Raw genomic sequence first — 27,963 nt, 5'->3', positions numbered from 1 at the left:
GGCAAATGGTTAAGAACACGGCATGTTTCATGGACACTCTCCTATTGAGGCTCTGTCTCTAGCTCTTAAGGCATATGATTTTCTGTCTCTTTTTCCTAGGAAATCAACTTTTACAAGGTCATTGATTACATCCTGCATGGCAAAGAGGACATCAAAGTCATCCCGTAAGTTCCATCTCAAAGCATGTATAACTGTAGGCAAGTTATCCATGTCTATAAAATACTCATTCCAAGATCAACACTAACCAAACCCAAGGCCACACATTTGGTTAGAGGCAGAGAGGTCAGTAAGGAGGCAGTGCAGAATGGTGGAAAGAACTATACAAGATGGGAAATGAGGCCCAAATAGGGGAAGAGACTTGATCACAGTCACAGTGTGTCAGATTCTGAGTCAGTGCTCTGAGTTTGCATCCCAGATCTGGTGTTAATAAATTACCTATCTGGGCTGCAGGAATCCCTGGGTGGTACAAACATTTAAGTGCTTTACTACTAACCTAAAGGTTGGCAGTTTAAACCCACCCAGACGTGCCTCAGAAGAAAGGCCTAGTGCTCTACTTCCAAAAGGTCACAGCCTTGACAATCCTATGGAGTAGTTCTGTTCTATGACATATGGGGTAGTCATGAGTCAGAATCTACTCCACAGCAACTGGTTTGGTTTTTGGTTTTTTATCTGGGCCTCTGTTTCCCATCTACAGAATGGGAATCTATAGGAATCAGAATATGGGATCAGATCAGTGCTTTTCAGCTTTCTGTGGAACTGCATCTGGGGTCCATGTAGGCAAAAAAGGCAGGAAGCTGGCTAAGAGAGTGTCTCAGCCCCCAAGGTGGGCATATATTCTAATGGCTCTTCAGATATGACTGAGGAGGATAATGGAAGGATCTCCCAGAGGGCAAGGCCCTGAGCCTGCCCATAGGTGGTTGGGGCTTAAGGCTACAAACCTTTTTAACTTGGACTTGTAGTTTTTGGGTTTTTGGGTCACTAAACTTCTGCTTCTGTATTTTGTCACTAAAGCATTCTCAAAAACTTAGGTGGCTTCTTATCTATTGAATCTTCTCTGTGTGCCAAGAGCAACGCCCACAGCTCTGGTCCTGAGACATAGTAAGTCTTTCAAAACCTAGTTGTAGGGTCCTTGAGGCTCCATCAAGCTCAGTGGGAGAGCCATCCCCTTAGTTCCTTTTCCCTGAGCTATTTTGTCCAACAGAAAGGATTTACTGTGATTTATTTTATGCTGCCTTAATCTTTAAACAGTGGAGGAATACGCCATGCTGGCTTGATCCTGGTCATCAGGTCATCTGTCACTCAGATAAACCATTTCTCAGGTTTATCTTTTACTGATTGGGGATGGGAAGTTGCCTCAAGTTCCTGAATTTCTGGGTTCTCACTATTCCACTTCATTCCTGTTTACAGGAGGACTGACTGGTACTTTTCTAAACTCATCTCTTTTTTTCCTTTTTTTTTTTTAAAACTTGTCTAACCTGTGTCACACATCACAGTTCCCTCAGGTTTCACCATGCTCCTCAAGCATCACATTCTTCTAGCCTCTGATAATATTTACCCTACTGCCCCACCCAGTCCTAAACTATGCCAAACAAACCGAGTTAATAATGAAATTCATCTATTAGATGAGGATCCTTCAGGGAGAAGATTCATGAATTGGGTAGCACCATATCACATGCGGAAAAGTACTCCACCGAGTATCAGCAGAGATTGGCTTATATTGACAAAATACAGAAGCAGAAGTTTATTTCTGATTGGCTTATACAATTTACTATTGAAATACTGTCAGGATTTCATTGGTGAACCATGGTGGAAGTGAAGTCAGAATCTCATTGGCCAATGAAGGTGGATTTACAGGAAAGCTAAGCTTAAGTTTCAGTAAAGACAAGTCTTAGAGGCATTGTCCTCTTGACTGCTGATACCGTTTTGTCAACCACATGACTCCATTTTTATTTCATTTAACAACTAAGTCATGTATTTTAATTTGTGTGTGTGTGTGAGCGAATGGCAGCATCCTGTTTCGGATACCAATTTTCAAATCACGATAGGCTAGGCAATGCCGTGGAAACAAAACCTCAAGATCTTAGTGGTATAAACATCAAAGATTTATTTTACTATCTACCTCCATGTCAACTGCCAGTTGGTGGGTGGGGGTGGGGGTAACTACAATGTATTGATTGTAGACAGGTGGGAGCTAAGGCTGATAGAACAGTCACCATTTTGAACATTGTGAAGTTGACTAACCTCGACAAAGGGAAGAGAGAACATGGTAAAAACACAGGCTCTTAAAAAGTCCCTTTCAGGGTGACACATGTCACCTTTGCTCACATTCCCTTGGCCAAAGCTAGTCATATGGCCACACTTAAGTTTAAGTGGGCGGAGAATACAATCCTTCCATTTTCCCAGGAGAGAGAACCAGAATATTTGTAAACATCCCTAATGGTTGCCACAGTATATGCCGTCCAGACTAATGGAGGAGAATATCAAATAGTAAATAAATATTTAATCAAACTAAAAAAAAAAAAAAAAATTGCCATCGAGTCGATTCCAACTCATAGTGGCCCCGTAGGACAGAGTAGAATTGCCCCATATGATTTCCAAGGAGCACCTGGTGGATTTGAACTGCTGATCTTTTGGTTAGCAACCATAGCTCTTAACCACTATGCCACTAGGGTTTCCAAGGAAGGCGAGGTATAAAGGATTAGAAAAAGAATATGGAGCAGGTGGGAAAAATAGAGACCATACATTAAGGTGATTTTTAAATCCAGATATATCAATAATTACTTTAAATATAAATTGACTAAATGTTCCAGATAAAAGATAAAGATTGCCAGACTGGATAAGGATGAAATCTATCACATTTCATTGATTCTAAGATGCACAGTTTTCCTCTTTTTGACATTTATAAAATAGAAATAAAAAATGTATATCTAAATGCTAAAAGAGCTCTGTTGATATGAATAAAGTAAAAATGGTAAGTGATCAAAAAGCATTGCATACAAATTAATTGGTTGAATTTTATCTTTCTCAGTGTTGCATAAAATAATGATTCATCGAAGAATTGATTACTTCCTAGATTTGATAAAACACTGTATATGCTGTTTATAAGAGAACTATTTAAAAGATAATACAGAAGGTGGAAAGTAAATGAATGGAAAAGATATATCATGCAAATATTAATCAAAAGAAAATGGGTGTAACTATATTAATATCAGATAGAAATAGACTTCGTGCCAAAGAGCTTTAGCAGAGATATAGTCACTTTTTAATGATTAAAAAAAAAAAATCCATTGCCGTCAAGTCGATTCTGACTCATAGCGACCCTATGGGACAGAGTAGAACTGCCCCATAGGGTTTCCAAGGAGCAGCTGGTGGATTTGAACTGCTAGCCTTTTGGTTAGCAGCTGTATTTCTTAGCCACTGTACTACCAAAGCTCCTTTTTAATGATAAAGGGGTCAAGCCACCTTGATATCACATGAAGATGTTACAATTCTAAGTTTGTATACACTTAATAACGTGACCCCAAAAAACATAAAACAACACTGACAGAAACACAAGGAGATATAGACAAATCCATGTTCACTAACTGATAGATGAAGCTGAGGAAAACAAATAGAATGTATGCATTTGAATTACACAGTTAGCAAACTTAACCTAATGTATATGGATAGACTATTGCATCCCACCCACTCCACCCCAACTATAAATTACTCAACCTTCTCAAGTATACATACGACATTTACAATAGTTGGTTATATACTGGCCATAAAGTAAATCTCAATATATTTCAAAAGATTATGTAATTGTGCATGTAGAAAACTCAAAAGAATCTATAGATGAAATATTAGAATTAATAAGAGAGTTTCCAAGGTAACTGGATACAAAATCAACAAACAGAAATTCAATTGCACTTACATATACTGGCAGCAAAGGTAGAAAATATAAACTTTAAAAGGAAACCATGTACAATAGCACAAGATGTATCAGGTGACTAAGAATGAATCTAACTAAAGATAAACCAAAAAAAAAAAAAAAAAAAAAAACCCAAACCTGTTGCTGTCAAGTCTATTCCAATGCATAGGCAACACTTTTATGGAAAAATTATAAAATATTCTTGAGAAGAATTAAAGAAAATAAATAAATGCAGAGGCATACAATGTTCATGGATGGGTGACTCAATATTATGAAGCTATCAATTCTTTCCAAATCAATTTATAGATTTGATACATTTATATTATCATTATACATAATTATCAGTATAATTGGAATATAGAATTAATACATTTTTATCATCCTCTGCCCCAATCAAAATCCCAGAAGATCTTACAAAAAGACAAATAACCCAATTAAAAAATGAGCAAAGGGTATGAACAGACACTTTGAAGAAGACATGCAGGTGGCTAACAGACACATAAGGAAATGCTGGCGATCACTAGCCATTAAAAAAAAAAAAAAGAGAGAAATGCAAATCAAAACTACAATGAGATACCATCTCACCCCAACATTCTGGCACTCATCAAGGAAAAACAGAAAATGGCAAATGTTGGAGAGGCTATGGGGAGCTTGGAACTCTTATGCACTGCTGGTGGGAATGTAATATGGTGCAACCATTTTGAAAAATGATGTAGTACTTCCTTAAATAGCTAGAAATAGAAATACCTTACAACCCAGTAATCCCGCTCCTAGGAATATAACCTAGAGAAATAAGAGTCATCACACGAATAGACATATGCACACCCATGTTCATTGCAGCATTATTCACAATAGCAAAAAGACGGAAACAACGAAGTGCCCATCAACAGATGAATGAATAAGCAAACTATGGTACATACACACAATGGAATTACTATGCAACAATAAAGAACAATGATGAATCTGCAAAACATTTCACAACATGGATGAATATGGAGGCCATTATATTGAGTGAAATAAGTCAATCACAAAAGGACAAATACTATATGAGACAACTATTATAAAAACCTCATGAAAAGATTTACACACAGAAAAAAACACTCTTTGATGGTTATGAAGGAGGGGGAATGATGGGTAGGGAAAAACTCTAAGTAGACAATAGGTAAGTGGTAACTTTGGTGAAGTGTAGGACAGTACACAATACTGGGGAAGTCAGGACAACTTGACCAAGGCAAGGTCATGAAATCTTCATAGACACGTTCAAATTCCCTAAGAGACCAAATTACTGGGCTGAGGGTTGGGGACCATGGTTTATGGGGACATGTAGCTCAACTGGCGTAACATAGTTAATAAAGAAAATGTTCTACTTCCTTCTTTGGTGAGTAGCTTCTGGGGTCTTAAAAGGTTGGGAGCAGCCATCTAAGATATTCAACTGGTCTCCCCCCGTCTGGAGCAAGGGAAAGTGAAGAAAACCAAAGACACAAAGGAAAAATTAGTCCAGAGTACTAATGGACCACAACTACCACAGCCTCCACCAGACTGAGTCTAGCACAGCTAGATGGTGCCCGGCTACCACCACCACCTGCTCTGACAGGGACCACAATAGAGGGTCCCAGACAGAGCTGGAGAAAAATGTAGAACAAAATTATAACTCACATGAAAAAGACCAGACTTACTCGTCTGACAGAGAATGGAGAAACCCTGAGAGTATGGCCCCCTCAAACTAAAACCAAACCTGTTGCGGCTGAGTCAGTTCTGACTTATGGCCCCCAGGCACCCTTTTAACTTAGTAGTGAAGTCACTCCTGAGGTTCACCCTTCAACCAAAGATTAGACAGGCCCATAAAACAAAGTGAGACTAAATGGGCACACCAGCCAAGGAGCAAGGATGAGAAGGCAGGAGGGAACAGGAAAACTGGTAACAGGGAACCCAAGGTCGAGAAGGGGAGAGTGTTGACATGTTGTGGGGTTGGCATCCGATGTCACGAAACAATATGTGTGTTGTTTAATGAGAAACTAATTTGCTCTGTAAACCTCCATATGGAGTACAATAAAAAAATTCATAAATTAGTGATGGTAATGATGGCCCCAAATATATACCAAACACTTCACAAAAAAGAAAGTTGCAGAGGAAAAATTAAAAAAAAAAAAAAAACAGCAACAAACTAGCCATTGAAAACCCTGTGGAGCACAGCTCTGCTCTGACACACATGGGGTGGCCAAGAGTTGGAATCAACTTGATGGCAATTGGCTACCCATGGCTACAGAGGGCCCACCCAGGTTGGAGAGAACAACAGGGCCAACAAAGCCTCAGCCATTTCAGAAGGTAACATGCAAACTGACCCTGGAAACAGGGGGTCATGTGCTTTCTTATTACAGAGGGTGGCTGAGCCATCATTTCTCTCCTACTGGGTGTCACTGTTCCCCTTGTAGTCTGTTCTCCACACAGCAACCAGAGCGACCGTCTTGGTCATCTAGTGCTGCTATAACAGAAATACCACAGTGAATGGCTTTAACAAAGAGGAGTTTATTCTCTCACAGTCTAGTAAGCTACAAGTCCAAATTTAGGGCGCTGGCTCCAAGGGAAGGCTGGCTTACTCTGTCGGCTCTGTGATGCATCAGTCTTCCCTTGGTCTGGGAACATCTCAGAGTAGGAACCTCAGGTCCAAGGGATGTGCTCTGCTCCTGGCACTGCTTTCTTGGTGGTGTGAGATCCCCCTGTCTCTCTGCTCGCTTCTCTCTTTTCTATCTCAAAAGAGATTGGCTTAAAACACTATCTAATCTTGTAGACCTCATCAGTATAACTGCCACTGATTCATCTTATTACATCATAGTGATAGGATTTACAACATACAGGGAAATCACATCAGAAGATAAAATGGTAGACAATCATACAAGGGAACCTTGACCTAGCCAAGCTGCCAGATATTTTGGGGGGGAAACAATTCAATCCATGACAGTGACTCTTTCAAATCTTTAGTCAGAACTGCCCAGTGGCTCCTGACATCCCATGCAAGGTGAAAGCCAAAGTCCTCATCACTAAAGCCCTCCTCGTTTGGGCCCCTAATCCTTCTCAGACTTCAGCTCCTGTTGCTCTCCTCACTCACTCCCTTTCCCACCACACTGGCCTCCTAGCTCCCTGTGAAACATGCCAGGTGTGCTTCTGGCCTCCTCCTAGCTCCCTGTAAAACATGCCAGGTGTGCTTCCAGCCTCCTAGCTCCCTGTGAAACATGCCAGGTGTGCTTCCGGCCTCCTAGCTCCCTGTAAAACATGCCAGGTGTGCTCCTGCATAGGCTTGGTACGAGCTGTTCCTCTGTCAAGAACACTTCCTTTAGATATTTGAGTGGCTCACTCCCTCCCCTCCTTTAAGTGTCATTGTCAAATATTTCTGTGAGGCGTACCCTGACCATCCCATTTAAAGCAGTCATCCTCAGTTTATGATGTTTATTGTCTTTTTCCCTCCACTGATCGTAAGCTCCACAGAGGCAGGGAGTTTTGCCTGTTTTATTCACTGATATACCCTGAGCATCTAAAACAGTTGCTGGTCCACAGCAAGTGAAGCATTCTTAGGCTCTCTGCTGGTACTTCTTGTTCTCCCCCTTCCAGGCACACGGAACTACATTTCTTCCCCCAACCCACAATGGCTATGTGATTTGTTTTGTCTCCAGAAAAGTGGATGGAAATGGCATGTGTTACTTCCAGAGGAGTGTTTAAGAGCCAGCGTGTGACTGCCCTTCATCCTGCAGTGGTGACGGGTGATAGCTGACAGGATGCGGGCTCTGCCAGCCCTCACCCTTGAGTAAGGACCAGGCCGAGCAGACCCCCTGCAACCTGAGACTGACAGGTAGCATTGACAAGAGATAAATTTTTGTTGTTTTAAGTCACTGAGATATGGGGGGCGTTTGTTACTGCAGAGTAGCTCAGGTGTCCTTGACTGAAAAAAAAAAATTTTTTTTTTTTGATGCAGTCAATAAATGTTGAATAAATAAATGACTGAATGAACTGCCAAGAAACAAACAAACAAAAATGCCCCATAAAACAAAACAAAACAAAACCCGATGCCGTCAACTCAATTCTGACTCATAACAACCCTACAGGACAGAGTAGAACTGCCCCATGGAGTTTCCAAGGAGTGTCTGGTGGATTTGAACTGCCCACCTTTTGGTTAGCAGCTCAGCTCTTAACCACTACGTCACCAGGGTTTCCTGAAATTCTGCCAGAAGAGCTAAATTCTTTTCAATTTTTATTGTGCTTTAAGTGAAAGTTTACAGATCAAGTCAGTCTCTCATATAAAAATTTGTATACACCTTGGTATGTACTCCTAGTTGCTCTCACCCTAATGAGACAGCACACTCCTTTTCTCCATCCTGTATTCCCAGTGACCATTCAGCCACCTTCTGTCCCCCTCTGCCTTCTCATCTCCCCTCCAGACAGGAGCTGCCCACATAATCGCATGGGTCCACTTGAGCCAAGAAGCTTACTCCTCACCAGTACCACTTTCTATCCTGTAGTCCAGTCCAATGCCTGTCTAAAGAGTTGGCTTTGGGAATAGTTCAAGTCTTGGGCCAACAGAAGGTCTGGGGACTATGACTTCCAGGGTCCCTCTAATTTCAGTCAGACCATTAACTCTGGTCTTTTTATGAGAATTTGGGGTCTGCATCCCACTGTTCTCCTGCTCCATCAGGGATTCTCTATTGAGTTCCCTGTCGGGGCAGTCATCTGTTATAGCCAGGCACCATCTAGTTCTTCTGGTCTCAGGCTGATGTTGTTTCTGATTTATTGGCCCTTTCTGTCTCTTGGGCTCATAATTACCTTGTATCTTTGGTGTTCTTCATTCTCCTTTGCTACAGGTGGGTTGAAACCAGTTGATGCATCTTAGATGGCCACTTGCTAGCATTTAAGACCCCAGATGCCACTCACCAAAGTGGGATACAGAATGTTTTCTTAATAGATTTTATTATGCCAATTGACCTAGATGTCCCTTGAAACTGTGGTCCCCAAACCCCCGCCCCTGCTACTCTGGCCTTCAAAGCATTTGGTTTATTCAGGAAACCTCTTTGCTTTTGGTTTAGCCCAGTTGTGCTGACCTCTCCTGTATTGAGTGTTGTCTTTCCCTTCACCTAAAATAGTTCTTGTCTACTAATTAGCGAATACCCCTCTCCCTCCCTCCCTTCCTACCCTCATAACCATTAAAGAATATTTTCTTCTGTGTTTAAACTATTTCTTGAGATCTTATAATAGTGGTCTCATACAGTATTTGTCCTTTTGCAGCTAATTTCACTCAACATAATGCAGAAGGGCTAAATTTTAAAAGTCTGAAAATATTTATTTACAGAGATGTGGAACAAAGAAAACTCTAATATACTACTGATGAGACTGTAAGTTGGTATAATCACTTCAGAAGCGGTTTGGCCTGCTTAGCAAAAACAGATACTGTTACTTCTCTCATGGAGTTAGTAGATTAATACTACATAGAAAGTTGAAGGTATGACCCAGCAACAATACTCCTAGGCATATACCATATGAATTGAGAGCACATATGCAGAGCGTTCATAGCAGTTCTGCTTATGATAGCCCAAACTGGGGGGAAAATGTCCACCAACAATTGAATGGGGACACTGTGGTATAATCATAAAAAGGAAAGTTGTGAGTCAATAAAAAAGAATGAATTATAGCTACATGAAAAAGAAGCCATTCAAAATAATATGCATTGTATTATTCCATCTTACTGAGGTTCAAAAACAGGCAAAATTAAACTAGTGGGTATAGGAAAGCATACATAGGTGGCAAGACTACAGAAATGCAAGAATGTAATTATACCTTCTCCTCACTTATTGACTATCGCGTTATCCAACATGTCACATTTATGACAAGAGTAAAAAATCTATTATGCAACTATTTTGTATATTAATGACCTACATCTGGCAGTAACAAACAGTAATGAATGCAGAGGTGCCAGGCAAGAGTAATGCTGGTTTTGATGGTTAAGGTTCTGTGTCAGGTTGGCTGGACCATGATTCGCAGTGGTTTGGTGGTTACATAATGATGTAATTTGGCAGTTAGGTAATGATGTGATTTGACAGTTGTGTAATGAGGCAGTGATCCTCCATTTTGTGATCTAATGTGGTTATCACCCATTTTTGCGTAACACTGATTCTCATAACGAGCTGGTCTTTGGAACCTAACCATGTAGCTAAGTGAGGAGAGGGTGTATCATAATGCTAGACAATGGTTAACTTTGAGTAAGGGAGAAGGTTGTGACTGGGAGGCGCAAGTCAAAGGCTTGCAAGGTGCTGGTAGTGCTGTTCTTGACCTGGGTATGGTTCCACAGATGTTCACTTCATAACAATGAAGTTTTTTAATGTACTTTTCCGTTTGTGTATTTTTTTCTTACAATAAACAAGTAAAAAGCAATAATACCGAAATTTGTAATATTGTTATGAGGAATAAATATGTAAAGCACTTAGCTGTAGTACATGGTAGGAGCTCACCAGAGATGAGTTGCCTGACTTGCTACATAGTATTAATCTACTAACTTCATAAGAGAAGTGATGGTATATTTTTGCTCAGTAGCCAATAATAATTTGTTGAATAAATATTGTCTGTCTTCTTGGGTAGTAGTTCAGAGGGCAATCAGTAAAATATATTTATAATCCTTTTCTCAATGTCTAAATTATGGCATTAAGGTGCTTGGACAATATTTGGAGCTCAGTCAGATGTAGTGAATATAAGTGGGGGCTGGGAGTCACCAGAGTCTGGGGAGGGCAAAGACCCAGACTCAACTTTTTAATCCAACTGTTGTTGTTATTAGGTACAGTCCAGTCAGTTCTGACTCATAGTGACCCCATGCACAACAGAACAAAACATCGCCTGGTCTTGCACCATCCGGACAATCATTGTTGTGTCTGAACACATCGTTGCAGCCACTGTGTCATTTTATCTCTATGAGGATCTTCCTCTTTTTCACTGACTCTCTACCAAGCATGGTGTCCTTCTCCAGGGTCTGGTCCCTCCTGATAGCATGTCCAAAGTACTTGAGACGAAGTCTCACCATCCTCGCTTCTAAGGAGAATTCTGGCTGTACTTCCTTTTTTTTTTTTTCTGGCTGTACTTCTTGCAAGACAGATTTGTTCATTTTTCTGGCAGTCCATGGTATATTCAATACTCTTTGCCAACACCATAATTCAAAGGCATTAATTCTTCTTCAGGAAACCCTGGTGGCATAGTGGTTAAGTGCTATGGCTGCTAACCAAAAGTTCAGCAGTTTGAATCCGCTAAGTGCTCCTTGGAAACTCTATGGCGCAGTTCTACTCTGTCCTATAGGGTCGCTATGAGTCGGAATCGACTCGACGGCACTGGGTTTGGTTTTTGGTTTTTTGGAATTCTTCTTCGGTCTTCCTTATTCATTGTCTAGCTTTTGAATGCATATGAGGCAATTGAAAATACCATAGCTTGGGTCAGGTACACCTTAGTCCTCAAAGTGACATATTTGCTTTTTAACCCTTTAAAGAATGCAATATGTCATTTGATTTCTTGACTGCTGCTTCCATGGGCGTTGATTGTGGTTCCAAGTAAAATGAAATCCTTAACAACCTCAATCTTTCTCCATTTATCATGATGTTGCTTATTGGTCCAATTGTGAGGATTTTTGTTTTCTTTATGTTGAGGTGTAATCCATGCTGAAGGCTGTGGTCTTTGATCTTCATCAATAAATGCTTCAAGTCCTCTTCACTTGCAGCAAGCAAGGTTGTGTCATCTGCATAACACAGGTTGTTGACGAGTCTTCCTTCAATCCTGATGCCTCATTCTTCTTCATATAGTCCAGCTTCTGAGATTATTAGCTCAGTGTACAGGTTGTGTAAGTATGGTGAAAGGATACAACCCTGACACACACCTTTCCTGACTTTAAACCACACTATCTCCTTATTCTGTTCTAACTGTACCTGCATCAGAAGTCACCATTTGTGATGGAAAATTTGGCAATGATTACTGGTGATGGTTGCACAATATGATTAAGGTACTTGATATCACGAAATTATACGCGTGAAAAATGTTGAATGGACAAAGGCTGTGTTATATATATATTTTTACAACAACAACAACTAAATCACCATTTGCCTTTGACCTTTACAGGAACCCACCTCCTGATCATTGGGCTTTAGTAAGTGGGCTCCCTACCTATGTTGCCCAAAATGGCCTGGTAAGTAGTAATACAATGTTGAAGGGGGAGAGTTTTTAATGAGGTGGAAGAGCAAAAGGATTTCCATCAAGAGAGTGGAAGAAATAATGGGAAATGTGGGCCCCCAAAAGCCTAGTTCGCTCGTTTCTCAAGCTTGACCTAGAATTCACTTGACATTTGACCTAAGGAGATGAGCAGAGAATTGACCCTTGAAGAAATATGAAATACAGAGAGACATAATCCTCAGATGAAAAAGTACACAGTCCACAGACAACTAAAGATGATTATGCATGTGTGCCAGGGACAAAGTAATGCCTGGCTCATCTACCAGAGACTAAGTTCCAATCTTTCATACCAGAGACATAATTACCACTTCCAACCTCTCATCCCCATGGCACTTCCAGCCATGCTACATACTAACCAGTTGTCATCAAGTCAACTCCAACTCATGGTGACCCCAAGTGTATTAGAGTAGAACTGTGCTCCATAGGATTTTCAATGGTCAATTTTTTTGAAGTAGATCACCAGGCCTTTCTTCCAGGGTGTCTATGAGTGAACTGGAACCTCCAACCTTTTGGTTAGCAGCTGAGTGCATTAACCGTTTGCGCTATCCAGGGACTCTATACAGCAGAGCCCACACGCTTCATGTCTTGCCATGCCTCACCCACTTGGGCAAGGGTGAAGTGAGAGTATCTCCTGCTTCAGGGAGAAGGGTCATGTCTGTTACCTGCACATCACCCACACATACATCCCACCCCCCACCTCAGACAATACTTGGTGTCCTTGAGGGCAGGATCTGAGCCTGGTCATCTCTATATCCTTCCCCAGGCACACACTACACAGTGCTATTCATGTATTCATGTAGTAGAGTGTTTATTTTTGATCATTTTCTGTACGTCAGGCAGTGTAAATGGCTCTGGGGATACAAAGATGACTCTGATACAGTTCCTGCTCTTAAGAAACTCGTAGTCAAATGAGGAAACACCCTTATTAACAGATACTTATTGTACAGTGTGATAAGGCCACAATAGGGATGTACGTGACATATTCTGGGAACACAGAGAAGGGGACATCTAAATCAGCCTGAGAACATCAGAAAAGACTTTCTAGAGTGTGTTCATCTGAGTTGAATTTTAAAATATAAATATGTCTTAGGCTGGTGGGGGCAGGAAAGGGCATTCCAGATTGAAGAAACAGCATGGTCGAAAGTGTGGAGGTTTGAAGCAGCATGGTGTGTTGGTTCAGGGTCACTGGAGCTATAGGTTGTAAGTAGGAAGATGGTGAGCAGAGAGGCTTAAGAGATAGGGAGAGGCCAGATCACAGTAGACCTTGGATGTCGGGTCAAGGGGTTGGGACTTTAATCTACAGATGATGGGTTTTTAAGGAGGAGATTGGCATGGTCACTCGTAATGCTGTTCATGTACCACGGTGTTTATTTATTGAGTATTTCTATGTGCCAGGCTCTGTAACTGGATATAGGGATACAAAGATGACTCAGATTCATTTTAGAAAATAACTCTTACAGCTCCATCCAAAATAAACCTGAAGGGGCTGAGACTGCAGGCAGAGCAACCAGTGAGGAGGCTAGTGCATCTTTCCATGCAAGAGATGATAAGAGTCTCAACAAAGCCAGGACAGCTAAAAGTGCTAACTTATTGCCACTGAATGCTTACGTAGGTGGGCAGGCTCTGGTGCAGTGGGTGGGCAGCCACTGAGTAAATTTACTCATTTAATACTCCTGACAACTTCAACGAATATGTATAGAGAGGAAGATCAGGGGTCAGATTTGAGAAATATTGAAAGGGTAAAACTGGCAGGACTTTGAGGTTGATTGTAAGCAGAGATGAAGGGACAGAGAAGAGTCAAATCCAATTTCAGCTTCTAGACTGGAGGGATAGTGCTGCCACCAGGTTTGAATGTAAGATGATGAGGTCAGTTTCAGACAAGGTGAGGCTGAGACCTTTTTCAAGAGCAGAGGTCTAACAAGTAGACAAAGATATGGTGCTGTGGGGAGAGAGGGGGTTGGAGATGGAGATTTGGAAGATACTAGGACCAAATGGTAATTGAAACCATGAGTGTTTATGAAGTCACCAGGGAGAGGGAGAAGGGCAGTGGACCCTAGGCAGAATACATACTAGAGGATGCTAGCATTTAAAGACTGGATGGAGAAAGAGGAGTGTGTGAAGGAGAAACATAAGGAGTGCTGGAGACATGTGGAGAACCAGGAGAAGGCAGTGTCATGGAAATCAAGGAAGCAGGAAGTTTCAACCAAGAGGGAGAGGACCAAATGCAGCAAAGTGGTTCAGTGAGGTACGAACTGAAAACCCCCATTGGGTTTGGCAATTAGAAGGTCATCAGTGACCTTCGTGAGAGCAAATTTGGTGGCGAGATGAAGGCAAAAACCAGTGTGTGGTCTGCTGAGGAGTGGATGGGTAATGAGAAGGTAGAGAGCACAAGATAAAAGAGGAAGAGAAAGCAGAGGTGGTTGCTCTGGGGACCACGAGGGACAAGGGAAGAGTTCCTTTTTAAGGATGTGAGAGACTCCAGCATGCTCCTGGGCTGAGGAAACTGAGCTCTCAGAGAAGTTAGGGGAGAGGTCTGAAGTGCAGGAGAGAACAATGACAACTGATGAAGCTGATCCCAGGAGAGGCCAGAGGGATGCTGCAGTGGATGGGCGGTCCTCAAATAGGAGGAGGGACAGCTCACTCTCCAAGACCATAGGACAGTTAAGGACTGTGTTGACAGGCAGAGTTGCTGTGAGCCCAAATGATGTTTTTGTGAGAATTGGAGAAAACTACCCCTTCTGGATGGACAAATAGAGAAAGGTCAGGATCACAGCTCCACAAACAGGGCACAGGCTGGATTTCAGCAAGCAGTTGCCCCCTCAGCTGGATACCTTTGTGCAGGGCACACATCATACAACTATACACAGTGCCCATTGCCAGGGCTGTGGAAGGATCAGATAAGTGTCTTTCATGGTAAGGTAAACTGGTCCAATTTAGAGAGAGGAATCTGACAATACATACCTAACCAGAGCTACAACACCTTTCATTTCTTACTCTACTTTGGGGCTTATAAGCCAAGGAAATGACCCCTTCTTGCCAAAACAAACAAAACCCAAATGTAAATGATCCAAAATGTTTATAGTAGCATTATCTATATTAATAAAAATAATTGGACACAAACCAAATACCTAACAAAATGGGATACTGTACTGCTATTAGTAATCACAAAGTATAACCTTAACTTTTTCAAAGGTTGTAAATGATTCGCGAGCCAAGCAAATGGTAGGAAGTAATGTTTCTAAGGTGTTTTTTTTCTGTCTAGTAGCCTCAAAACCATCTCAGGTATGTCTACCTGATGAAAAGAATGTGACTGCCTTGGGCAATGATGTTGTGTTTTGGAAAATAGTATGCATTGCTTCACTGGGTACTCTATCAGGTCTAATCACAGCTCCATTATTCTCCCTCATGGCTTTCAGATTTGCAATATCATGAATGCTCCTTCCGAAGACTTTTTTGCATTCCAGGTAAGTCATTTTCTATTTGCTGTCTTAGTTATATAGTTTCCACCCCTTCTCCCCCCTCCCCCAACAAAATAACCATTAGAATTCACCCAGTCTATTGATAACAAAGTGAAAATATGAGTGGAAAAAAAGGTCACATGCCAGTTAAAGTGGGGCACGAGTTTCCAAGGTCGCCTTCAGTTTTAGGGAGTCCCTGGGTGGTACAAATGGTTAATGAGCTTGGCTGCTAACCCAAAAGTTGGAAGCTCAAGTTCACACAAAGGCAACTTGGAAGAAAGATTTGGCAATCTACCTCTGAAAAACTGGCCATGGAAAACCTTACTCCGGCACACATGGGGTCATCATGAGTTAGAGTTGACTTGATGGCAACTGGTTTATTCAGTTTTAACATTCCACATCCTTTCCTTCCTGGCCTTAGACTCTTTGCTTATGCTCTTCCCTCCCCACCCATCATTTCCTATTTGTACCTTCTCAGCCCTTTAATGACAACCTCAAATGCTACTACTTCCGTGAAATTTTTTTCTGATGCCCATGGCTGAATACGATTTCTGTCTCTTTGGAATTTTCATGGGATATTCTTTAGTATTTCATTTGATTTTGTTTGGTCAGTTTTTACAAATGTTGATTGAAGGCTTCCTCTGTGCCAAGCACTGGGCTAGATTCTGAGGCTACCATGGTGGATTAGAGTTCATGATCTTGTGATCATGGGGGAGAGGCACACAGAGTGTTTGTCAGGAGAAGGGCAGAGGGATAGAGGAGGGTCTCTCTCAGGGCACCTGACTTAATTTGGGAGGAATCAAGAAAAGTATCTCTAAGGAAATTACCTTTGAGCAGTCAAGAGAGGGAGAAGACTGCAGGAAAGAAATGGCTTTTTGGAAGGAGCTAGAGTGAGCCAACACATCTGAATGAGAGAGTAAGGTGAGAATGGCAGAAGATTCTAGAGAGGTAGAAAGAAGCCAATCATGCAAGGCCTGGAAGGCCATGCAAGGGAGTTTGTCTTTCTTACTCTGTTTCCCTTACTTTATTTCTTTTTATCCTTAGCTATGTTTTAGACTATTCTTCTCAGTAAATGTCAGCTTCCTTTGACCAAGGTCTGGGTCTTACCTTTCTCAAAATCCTCAGCTCTTGGTGCCCTGTCAATATTTGTTGACCTTAGCATGCTAGGTACAGGAAAAACAAGTCATTAACAATCAGGAAGTAATTAAGAAGAAAATAAAAGTGACTCTTAGGAAAACTAGTGAATTGCCTTTTACTCCTTAAAGAACATTATGAAAGAACTTAGAGGGAATATACTTTCAAAGTTAAGATTTTGACCAAGTCAACGTGAGAAGCTCAGACAATTGCTAGGGGTTGTTGACCTGATCATTAAACCAGTAACCTGTTGCTGTCTAGTTGATTTGGACCCATAGTGACCCCATGTGTGTCAGAATAGAATTGTGCTCCATAGAGTTTCCAGTGGGTAATTTTTTGGAAGTAGATCACCAGGCCTTTTTTCCGAGGCACCTCTGGTGGACTCAAATCTCCAAACTTCTAGTTAGTAGCTGAGCAAGTTAACTATTTGCACCACCCAGGGACTCCAAACTGATCATTAACACACCAGAACTTGGTTTTTATCCAAGTCATCCAGTTTGTTGCAGTTTAACTACATTGGTAAGTCAAATGCAATCTAGTTTTTAGATGCTGGTCTTGCCCTCTCCACAAAGTAGCCTGAGTAGTTGATTTTAAAACATAGATTGAATCAAGTCACTTTCCTGCTTAAAAATTACCCTGAAATAATCTTTCAACCTTAATCCTTAAACAAAAAATATCCCCTGGAGTCTTCTTTAAAAACAAAAAATGTTGTTGCTAGGTGCTGTAGAGTCAGTTCTGACTCATAGTGACCATACTGCAACGGAAGAAAACACTACCCAGTTCTGAGCTGTCCTCACAATCATTGCTCTGTTTGAGCCCATTGTTGCTGCCACTGTGTCAGTCCATCTCGGGGAGGGTCTTCCTCTTTTTCGCTGACCCTCTGCTTTACCAAGCATGATGCCCTTTTCCCGATATTGGTCCCTCCTGAAAACATGTCCAAAGTACTTGAGACAAAGTCTCACCATCCTTGCTTCTAAGGAGCATTCCGGCTGTACTTCTTTCAAGACAGGTTTGTTCATTCTTCTGGCAGTTCATGGTATATTCAGTATTCTTTGCCAATGCCATAATTCAAAGGCATCAATTCTTCTTCTGTCTTCCTTACTCATTGTCCAGCTTTCACATGCATATGAGGTCACTGAAAATACCCTGACTTGGGTCAGGCACACCTTAGTCCTCAAGGTGACATCCTTGCTTTTTAACATTTTAAAGAGATCTTTTGTACCAGATTTGCCCAATCCAATACGTCATTTGATTTCTTGACTGCTGCTTCCATGGGTGTCGATTGTGGATCCAAGTAAAATGAAATACTTGACAACTTCAATATTTTCTCCATTTATCATGATGTTGCTTATCAGTCCAGTTCTGAGGATTTTTTCTTTTCTCCACATTGAGGTGTAATCCATTCTGAAGGCTGTAGTCTTTGATCTTCATCAATAAGTGCTTCAAATCCTCTTTGCTTTCAGCAAGCAAGGTTGTATCACCTGCATATCACAGGTTGTTAATGAGTCTTCCTCCAATCCTGATGCCACATTCTTCTTCTTATAGTCCAGCTTCTGGGATTATTTGCTCAGCATAAAGGTTGAATAAGTATGGTGAAAAGGTACGACCCTGAGGCACGCCTTTCCTGATTTTAAATCATGCAGTGTCCTCTTCTTTTGTTCGTACAACTGCCTCTTGGTCTATGTACAGTTCCTCATGAGCACAATTAAGTGTTCTGGAATTCCCATTCTTTGCAATGTTATCCATAATTTGTTAGGATCCACACAGTCTCCACACAGTCGAATGCCTTTGCATAGTCAACAAAGCACAGATAAGCATCCTTCTGATATTCTCTGCTTTCAGCCAGGATGCATCTGGCATCAGCAATGATATCCCTCATTCCACATCCTCTTCTGAATCCAGCTTGAATTTCTGGCAGTTCCCTGTGGATGTATTGCTGCAACCATTTTTGAATGATCTTCAGCAAAATTTTACTTGTGTGTGATACTAACGATATTGCTCAATAATCTCCACATTCTAACAAAAAATAGTTTAGCTTAATTAGTAAAGAATGTCTGCCTTGAGCATTGTGGTTGTTTAAATGACTATCTATGTGGTATCAAATTGACAACACCAATTCAGAAGATAAGACAGGAACCTTAAGAGATAATGAGTTTATGTTAATGGAGGAGGAACAATTCAGAAAAGGAGGGTAAGAATGGTTGTAACTGGAGTCACTGAATTGTACGTGTAGAAATTGTTGCATTGGTGTATGTTTTGCTTGTATATTTTCAACGACAATAAAATCTTTACTTGTTTCTCATTTCACTTTCAATAAAATCTGTCTCCTTACCTTGGCCTTCAGAGGGAAGGAATGGTTAGGTAGAGAGTTGGGGGGAAAGTTGGCCTTGAACTCAAGTTTCCTGATCTTCTTCCCTGGGCTCACCGGCTGTGTTCTGTATCCTTCTGGAGACACTGTCCCACCGAGTGCTGAGAGAGCCATGTCTCACTTTCCAGCGTTATTTAAATAATAATTATTATAACCTCACTGCTTTAAGACTCTAGGAACATTAGAACTGGAGAACTCAACTACTCCAAGAAGCCTCCCTTAATCTGCTTCCGTCCTCTGGTTCCCACAGTACCTTAAAAATAACTCTCTTACTATGTTGGCATCTTCTGCCTGGAGGGGAGATGAGAGGGTTGCGGGGGTGGTTCGAAGCTGTCAAAAAGGACATGAAAAGAGAGAGTGGAGGGAGAGAGCAGGCTGTCTCATTAGGGCGAGAGTATTTGGGAGTGTGTAGCAAGGTGTATATGGGTTTTTGTGTGAGAGACTGACTTGATTTGTAAACTTTCACTTAAAGCACAATAAAAAATATTTTAAAAAAAGAAAAAAATCACATTTATAGGTTTGGTTTGTCTTTTTAACTTTAAAAAGGACACATACTGTATGTAGTCTTCTGTGATTTGCTTCTTTCAAGCGTTTTGTTTTTGTATTGTTTCCTATAGCTGCAGTTGATTTTCAATGCTGTGTATTTCATTGTGTAAACATACCACATTTTATTAAACTATTCTGTTGATGACAAAAAAAAAACTCTCTTACAGAACTTCCCACACTGCAGTATAATTGCTTGTTTAACGCCCCCCCCTCCTCCCCTAGATTATGAGCAGCCCAAGGATAAGTTCTGTGCCTTATTTGCCTTGGTTTCCCAGCTTCTAATTCAGTTTCTTGCACAATGTAGATGTTTGATAAATCAATGGAAAAAAGAATCTAGAAAAGTTCAAGTCTGGTTATCCCTATTTCATAAATGATGAAAGTAAGACTCAGAGAGATGGAAATGACTCACCAAGGCATTGTATAACTGACCAAGAATTTTCACCTGTATTTCTTTATTTGTTCCATGAGGCACGTACTCTTGTCGCTGTTCCCATCTAAAACTCACTGCTGTCTAGTCAATTCTGACTCATAGTGACCGTGTAGGACAGAGTAGAATGGCCCCATAGGGTTTCCAAGACTGAAATCTTTACAGAAACAGGTTGCCACATCTTTTTCCTGCGGAGCAGCTGGAGGGTTTGAACCATGGACTTTTTGTTAGCAGCCGAGCCCTTAACCACAGCTCCACCAGGGCTCTTTCTGTTCCCATCTATAGATAATAAAATTGCAGCCCAAGGAGATGAAATAACATGCCAAAAGTAACACAGAACGTCAGGTCAAGAGGCAAAAGGTGCAGGTAATTACCTAGCTTATTAATTCAAAGTTATAAGAGTCACCAACATTGCCCCTTTAAGCCAGTCCCCTACAGTTAGCTCTTATATCTGAAAGGGAAACACGACCTCCTTGGGCTGGTTCTGCTAATCATTATACTCTTATTACACTGGCTTAAACAACTTCAACCAGACAGGCTGTCTGCTCACAGCATGTGACTGGTGACCCAAACCATGCAAAATCCAACAAGTTCTGTCCTCTTGCTGCTTCCTTTCAGCCAAGCAGGTCTCTGCCAGGGTCACTATGCAGTGTGAAATCCATCACAGCTGCCTCTGCACCCTGGTACCCTGGAAACCTAACCTGGCTCTTCTTTTGTAGAAAGAGCCTCTGGATGAGTCTGGATGGATGATTAAAAACGTCCTTTCTATGCCAATTGTGAACAAGAAGGAAGAAATCGTTGGGGTGGCCACATTTTACAATCGTAAAGATGGGAAACCCTTTGATGAAATGGATGAGACCCTCATGGAGGTATGGTCGGATAGGAGGTCTTGAGCTGATGAGATTCAGAGTCAACTTGCTGCCAAGCTTGGCTTCCAGAGGTGGACGTGGGGCCTTGTTGCACTGCTGCCCTCTCACATGAAGGGGTGGGAAGCTCACCTTGCTGAGCTGTCCTGAGCTCAGCCTCACAGTCAGTTTCTTCCCTTTCGCTTCTGCACTGCTACATGCTGTCATAGAAATCCGCGTTCCCTTTTTGTGAAGTTATTACTCATAAGAATGACACTTATGTGTGTGCAGTATTTTATGATTTTTAAAGTATGTTCACCTTCATTATTTTATCTTATCTTTGCAATAACTGCGAGGTGAGCAGCACATGACTTATCAAATCCGTTTTCTAGGTGAGAAAACTGAGGCTTAGAAAGTGTTGCCCTATGTTAGAGTCAGGACCAAACCTGAGTGTTCTGTTTCCGGTTCTTCCTTTCTTTATTTTCAGTCTTTGACTCAATTCCTGGGCTGGTCTGTCCTAAATCCTGACACCTATGAATCCATGAACAAACTTGAAAACAGGAAGGACATTTTCCAGGACATGGTAAAATATCATGTGAAGTGTGACAATGAAGAAATCCAGAAAATCCTGGTGAGTTATTTTCTCTTCATGTTTTTACTCTAGTAGAGACTGTGCCTTGGAAAATGTGGATAGACTAAGTCTAGACTTGAAGCTCTATGAGGGCAGGGACTGGGTGTGGGTTTGCTTACTGTTATATTACTCCTGCCTAGCACAGAGATGTTCAATCAAAGTTGGATGAATGGATAGGTGAATGGATGGATGAGTGAGTGCCAGACAGTGGTATATAATGGCTACTCTGCATGGCCTGGGGACAGGGACAGATTGCCTAATATGTAAGGTACACATGGGCTTACTTGTGCATACTAATTTGTAGTGCACAATTTTACCTGTGAAATTGTGCACTATGGATTTGTAAACAAGCACAAGTAAGCTTATGTGTACCTTCCTTACTGTAAGCCCATGTGCACCTTGCTTAATGGTTAATCTGCCCCTGCCTGGGGAGCAGTTGTCCCTTGCAGGGTCACTTCAGTCTTGGGGCCTTGGCTTGACAGCTCTAGAAACTCCATTTCTTACTCTGTTCAGGTCTGACTTGGTGCTAGGAGTGGGGTTATCCAACCACAGCATTTACTCTAAGAGGAAGCTCTATCTGACAGAATAATGGACAATGGTCAGTGTTTTAGACTGGGTCCTCTAGAGAAGCAAAACCAGTAAAGTGTGTGTGTATATATGTATGTGTGTGTGTATAAAGAGAGAGAGAGGGAGAGATTCATATCAAGGAAATGGCTCATGCAGTTGTAGAGGCTGGAAGTCCCAAGTCCATGGGTCAAACTGGAGGCTTCTCCTGACTCATGTGGCTGCAGGGGCTGGCAAACCAACGGTCAGACAGCAGGCTGCTGGCTCACAGGCTGCAGAGGCTGACGCACCCCAAGGTCAGCAGGTAAGCTGCTAGCTTAAGTCCCAAGAACCAGAGGTCAGATGAACAGGAGCCAGCTGCAGGATTCAGAGCAACCAAAAGCCCAAGAGCTTTGCTAGAACGTCCACATGTATTGGATGCAGACCACATCCCCAAGGAAACTCACTTCCAACTGATTGGCTGTTCATAGCAGATCTCATCATGGAGATGATTACATTATATCAAATCTCATTATGGAGGTGATTACATCATTACATAGCTGCCGAACCACATCATAACTGCCAAACCAAACAGCTGAGAACCATGGCCCAGCCAAGTTTACCCACAACCTTGACCATCACAGTCAGTATCTCAGAGCCTCCCTCCTGTGGAGCAACTCACATAGAAGATCCAATCAAACGAGAGAGGACTTTGGTGATCAAAGTAGTTCAGAGGGAGTTAGATATTATTTGGGAGGCCTTGTATAGGTTCAGCACCTTAACAGTTTACAAGGCAATTTCACACCCATGATCTTGTTTGATGCTTATATCAGCCCAGTAAATGAGCAGGGTAAGGTTTTCTATTCCCATTGCAGAGATGAAGAAATTGAGACCCATAAGAGGGAAGTAAATGGTTCCCAAATCACCCAGCTGGTGGATAGGCCTCACTTAACCTTTATCAGGATAATCAGAAATTTCTGTCACTCTTAAGATTGGACTGCCTCAGGAGGTGGTAAGTACCACATCATGAGAGGCATCCAAGTCTTACCTGGGGTAGAAAATTGGACCAGATGTCTTCAAAGGTATATGAGTGTCAGTGATTAATCATTCCTGGGATTTGAGTCTCAAAGAGATCAAGATTCCAAAAGTGAAGTGAGTTAGCCACGTGGCATTGCATGTGATCTCCAGCTAAGCCCTCAAGACCTTGGTCTATAGGTCTCACAAGTTGAAACAACACAGGCCAGTGTCTTCTGAGACCTTTTCTTATGTAGGAGGATATCATATGAAATGATCATGTTACCCCAATAATTGATAAAGTCAGAGGAGAAAACATTTAGTTTGGATGAATTGCCTCATGGTTTGCTTGACTTGGCCTATGATTAAGCCAAATGATGGATGTGTGGACCCCTTGGAGACACAGCCTCAGTTAAAAAGGAACAGGTTTTGCTCTGAGTCAAGAAATCAGAAACAAGTAACTGGATCCAGTTTCCACCCTCCCACATGGGGAAATAGGATCAGAAAGAGAAGGAGCTTGCCCCAAGTAACAAAGCAAGTGAGAGGAAGAGCCAGGGCCAGGGCCAAGATCACCTGACTCCCAGTCAGTAATAATAACTATAAAAATATCTATAACAACATAATTTTGTATTAGTGCTTACTATGCATTAAGCACTGCTCTAAGTGGTTTATATACATCACTTAATTTAGTTGTACACATATTTTAATAAATTATATTGTACAATCTAATTTTAATCCATCAGTTAAGTACTTTTATTATCCCCATCTAGCAGATAAGGAAACTGAGGATCAGAGGCATTCACTAACACTGCCAGTAAGTGGCGGAGCTTGCATTTGGATGCAGGTCTATGGCTCCAAGCCCATGACCTTGAATTTCCTCATCGCTGAATGTTGAACAGCAGCCTCTCTGAGTTAGTGAATCTGGTGGAAGGACCTTGGATGGAGGAGAAAAATTGAAATGGAGAAGTGGAGACATATTTAGGCTTTAAATGCAATGAATGACCTTTTTTTTTTTCTCCCTCTGCTATTTTGGACCCTGGCAGAAAACAAGAGAGGTGTATGGAAAGGAGCCATGGGATTGTGAAGAAGAAGAGCTGTTTGAGATCCTGGTGAGCTGGCACCATGTCTAACAGCTGCAGGGCGCTCCTGGGCACACGTGTTCCTCTGCGAAGCACATCCATTCCATTCCGCCCTGGCCCTCTCAGCAGACCCGATACCTGGCCAGGGCTGGATGAGCAGGGGAGAGACCCAGGAACACTTCACATCCCCTAATACTTAACTCTCTTCCTTCTACAGCAGGAAGAGCTGCCGGATGCAGAGAAATATGAAATTAATAAATTCCACTTCAGTGACTTGCCCCTGACGGAACTGGAGCTGGTGAAATGCGGGATACAGATGTATTATGAGCTGAAAGTAGTGGATAAATTCCACATTCCGCAGGAGGTGAGGGCAAAACAAACATCTTGGAGTTTCCTCTTTCTTTATGGCCTTTTTTTTTTTTTTAACTATCTTAAAAACAGTGTACCCTCAGCTTTTAGGATTTAAAGCCTTAGTCGTGTTGTGTATATGAGTCGTTTACCTGAAAAGAGACACACAGTTCCTCTGATTTGTCGTGTCTTGGGGCTAGCGCCCAGAGCAATGGGCTTCTCGTAGCGGGTGCTGAGGGATGGAGTTCTGAAGACCCTGAATAGATGCAATGAAAGCAAAGGTCTTAAAGTCAAACAGGAGCTCTGGTGGCACAGTGATTCAGAGTTTGGCTGCCAACCACAAGGTCGGCAGTTCGAACCCACCAGCCATTCCTTGGAAACCCTATGGGGCAGTTCTACTTTGTCCTATAAAAAAAAATGTCCTATAGCTGAGTTGAAATTGACTAGACAGAACATAACAACAATGACATAGTCAAACTAGAGAGAAGATATGGGTTAAACCAATTTAAACTAATCCCTGCAAGGATTCCTTACTAATGTGGGCTGTGAATCTGGGGGTGGGGATGAGAGTGTGCAGAATTTCCTAAGCTTGTTTGATTAAAACAGTGGTTTTTGAAGTGTTGCCTAGGACCACATCAGAACCACCTGAGAACTTACCAGAAATGCAAATTGTCTCTCTCTCTCAAGCACACACACTCCCAACTCCACGGAATCAGAAACTCTGTGATAAACCAGCCCTCCAGGTGATTCTGAAGCACACTCCAGTGTGAGAACCACTGAATTAAAGAACCCTTTTGTTCCCACCCCCTGGTTAAAGCACGTGTTACTTCTCCCAGGACACTAGCTCTGTGGAGCACAGTTTGGGAATTGCTGATAAAGCGCAGTGGGTGGAATAGGTGGAATGAGTCACATCTACCTTGTTTTATAACAACGTCCATTTTCACAGTACTTCTTGTTGTTATTTTTAGGAGCTGTGGAGGTTATCTGCCCCATAAAGTTTTCTAGACTGTAGTCTTTATGAGCCGTGGAGGTTATCTGCGCCATAAGGTTTTCTGGACTGTGATCTTTATGGGAGCGGACTGCCAGGTCTTTTTCTGAAGAGCGGCTGGAAGGGTTAGAAGTGCCAGCCTTTCAGTTAGCAGTCAAGTGCCCAACCGTTGTGCCATTTAGTGTGGTCCAAGTGCTTGCACAGCATTATTGCATCTATTCCTGGTTCCTACCTTCTGGCCCAAGGACAGGGTTGGAGGACTCAGGCCTCAGGAGGGCATGCGCCACCTCACTGCCTTTTGTGTGTTTGCAGGCCCTGGTGCGGTTCATGTATTCACTGAGCAAGGGCTACCGCAGGATCACCTACCACAACTGGCGACATGGCTTCAACGTGGGACAGACCATGTTCTCCTTGCTGATGGTATGGTGGGGCTGGCGGGGCTGCAGTGGCTGGGTCTCCTGCCATACCAGAGGACCCTGCACAGATGACTCCATGTGGCAGTGGCGGCATTGTTCTCCTTTCTCAATTTTTTTGCTTCTTCAGACTATGCAAAATATAGTACATGCTTAGCATAAAAGAATTCAAAGACTAGAGACGCCTATAAAATAAAAAATGAAAGAAAGCTACAGTGTATTGCTAAACCCAGTTCCATGGCCTAACCCCTTCCAAATTTTTTTTCTAGGAGTGTACAGACATTTGGGACACATGCAGTTTATTTTGTTTATAACCAGTGGAATGACATTCTGTTATTTGCTTTCCTCATTTGAAAATATATCAGTCACATTCTTCCATGACATATTTTTATGTCCCCATGGTACCTGTTGTTTAAATATATCATACTTTCTTTACCCAGCCCCCTCTTGTGAGAAATGGAGGTTGTTTACAATCTCTCCCTATTACAAACAGTACTGCAATGCATGTCCTTGGAATAGATGGACATAACTTTGTGTGTATTTGTGTCAGTATTTTTGACTCAGAGGACCTGGAACCCTCTATTTTTCACTTGTTTCCCCATCCAGGTTATAATGCAAATACCTGCCCTTGCCCAGGCTCCTCAGGCTCATTCCTTCCCCTTCCAAGCTGGAATGAACAGGCCAGAGCAGGAATTAGGGCCCTGAGGCAAGAACTTTGGCCAGGCCACCATAGAACAAGACACTGTTTAGACTCCACTGATTTCTTAGGGTCACAATTAGTATCGCCTCTTCTGAATTCTTGCTCACCCTGTCCCTCCTACAACGAGGAGAAGAGACGAGTTAAGTGTTTAAAGAAGTCCCAGGGGAAGATTCCTCTGGGCTCTGCTTAAAACTGGTAGACCAGGTTTGGAAGGTTTGCTTTACCAGTCTGGCCATGCTCAAAAACTCTCCAAATCCTGAAACCCGAAGCTGCAAGTTTCTCAGGAATCATTTCGTCCAACGCCTTCCACACCCAATATGCAGATTGGGTTACCAAGGCCCGGAGTGGAATGGGACCAGCTAAGATCACTCAGGAGGAGGGTGACCGCTGTCTTTGCCCAGGACTGCCCCAGTTTTAGCACTGAAAGTCCTACATCCCAGGAAACCCCTCAGTCTTGGGCAAATGTCTAATCAGGGTAGAGCTAAGACCAGATCCACATTGCTAAGCTCTGGCTCCTCCCCCTCACATCTGCCCTCTGGGCCCTGCTTCCAGTCTCCACACAAAACCAGTAACTTGCACTTCTGATTGCCTTTTCTAGACAGGAAAGCTGAAGCGATATTTCACTGACCTGGAGGCCTTGGCCATGGTCACAGCTGCCTTCTGTCACGACATCGACCACAGAGGCACCAACAACCTCTACCAGATGAAGTGAGCCAGCCCTCACTGCCCCCACTCAGCCCCACCCAGGAATTTACTACCCAGTTCTGAAAGGCCTCTGGACAGGCCTCACGGGTCAAGAGAAAGTCTTGCTGTCCACAGCTTCCTACTTCCTCCTGCCCTCGGGATCTGGGTCCACTCCTGTGGGAGACAGAATAGTGGGTCCCAAAGATGTCCATGTCCTAATCCCTGGAACTGGGAATATGTTACTTTACATCCAAAAGGGTATTTGCAGGTTTAATTACATTAATGATTTTGAGATAGAAAGATGATCCTGGATTATCCAGGTGGGCTCGATATAGTCACAAGGGTCATTATAAGAGGTAGGCATTTGGTCAAAGAAGATAGAAGATGCTATGCTGCTGGCTTTGAGGATGGAGGAAGCCAGGAGCAAGTAGCCAGAGCCAAGGAATATAGGTGACCTCTAGAAGCTGGAAAAGGCTAGAAAAGGGATTTCTCCCTCGAGCCTGCAGAAGGAATGCAACCCTTTGCACCCATTTTAGACTTCTGACTTCCAGAGATATAAAATGATAAATCTGTGTTGTTTTAAGTCATTAAATTTGTGATATTTTGTTCTAGGAGCAACAGGAAACTAATA

General features: G+C 42.2%; 1 protein-coding gene across 2 annotated transcripts in view; it reads left to right on the top strand.

Annotated features, from left to right (window-relative positions):
* Positions 1 to 27,963, top strand: part of PDE6A (phosphodiesterase 6A) — a 98,225-nt gene that overhangs the window by 41,604 nt on the left and 28,658 nt on the right. For both annotated transcript variants that reach the window (XM_023550591.2, XM_064278107.1), the window contains 9 exons: positions 100 to 164; positions 12,044 to 12,110; positions 15,571 to 15,618; positions 20,807 to 20,956; positions 21,420 to 21,563; positions 24,164 to 24,229; positions 24,417 to 24,563; positions 25,848 to 25,955; positions 27,247 to 27,356. In XM_023550591.2, coding sequence (XP_023406359.1) covers positions 100 to 164; positions 12,044 to 12,110; positions 15,571 to 15,618; positions 20,807 to 20,956; positions 21,420 to 21,563; positions 24,164 to 24,229; positions 24,417 to 24,563; positions 25,848 to 25,955; positions 27,247 to 27,356 — 905 coding nt within the window. The remainder of the gene's footprint in view (positions 1 to 99; positions 165 to 12,043; positions 12,111 to 15,570; positions 15,619 to 20,806; positions 20,957 to 21,419; positions 21,564 to 24,163; positions 24,230 to 24,416; positions 24,564 to 25,847; positions 25,956 to 27,246; positions 27,357 to 27,963) is intronic.

This window comes from Loxodonta africana, chromosome 2, assembly GCF_030014295.1.
Source record: "Loxodonta africana isolate mLoxAfr1 chromosome 2, mLoxAfr1.hap2, whole genome shotgun sequence".
In the NCBI taxonomy this organism is placed as follows: domain Eukaryota; kingdom Metazoa; phylum Chordata; class Mammalia; order Proboscidea; family Elephantidae; genus Loxodonta; species Loxodonta africana.
Note: the sequence above shows the minus strand (reverse complement) of the source record. Positions and strands in the feature narration are given on the sequence as shown.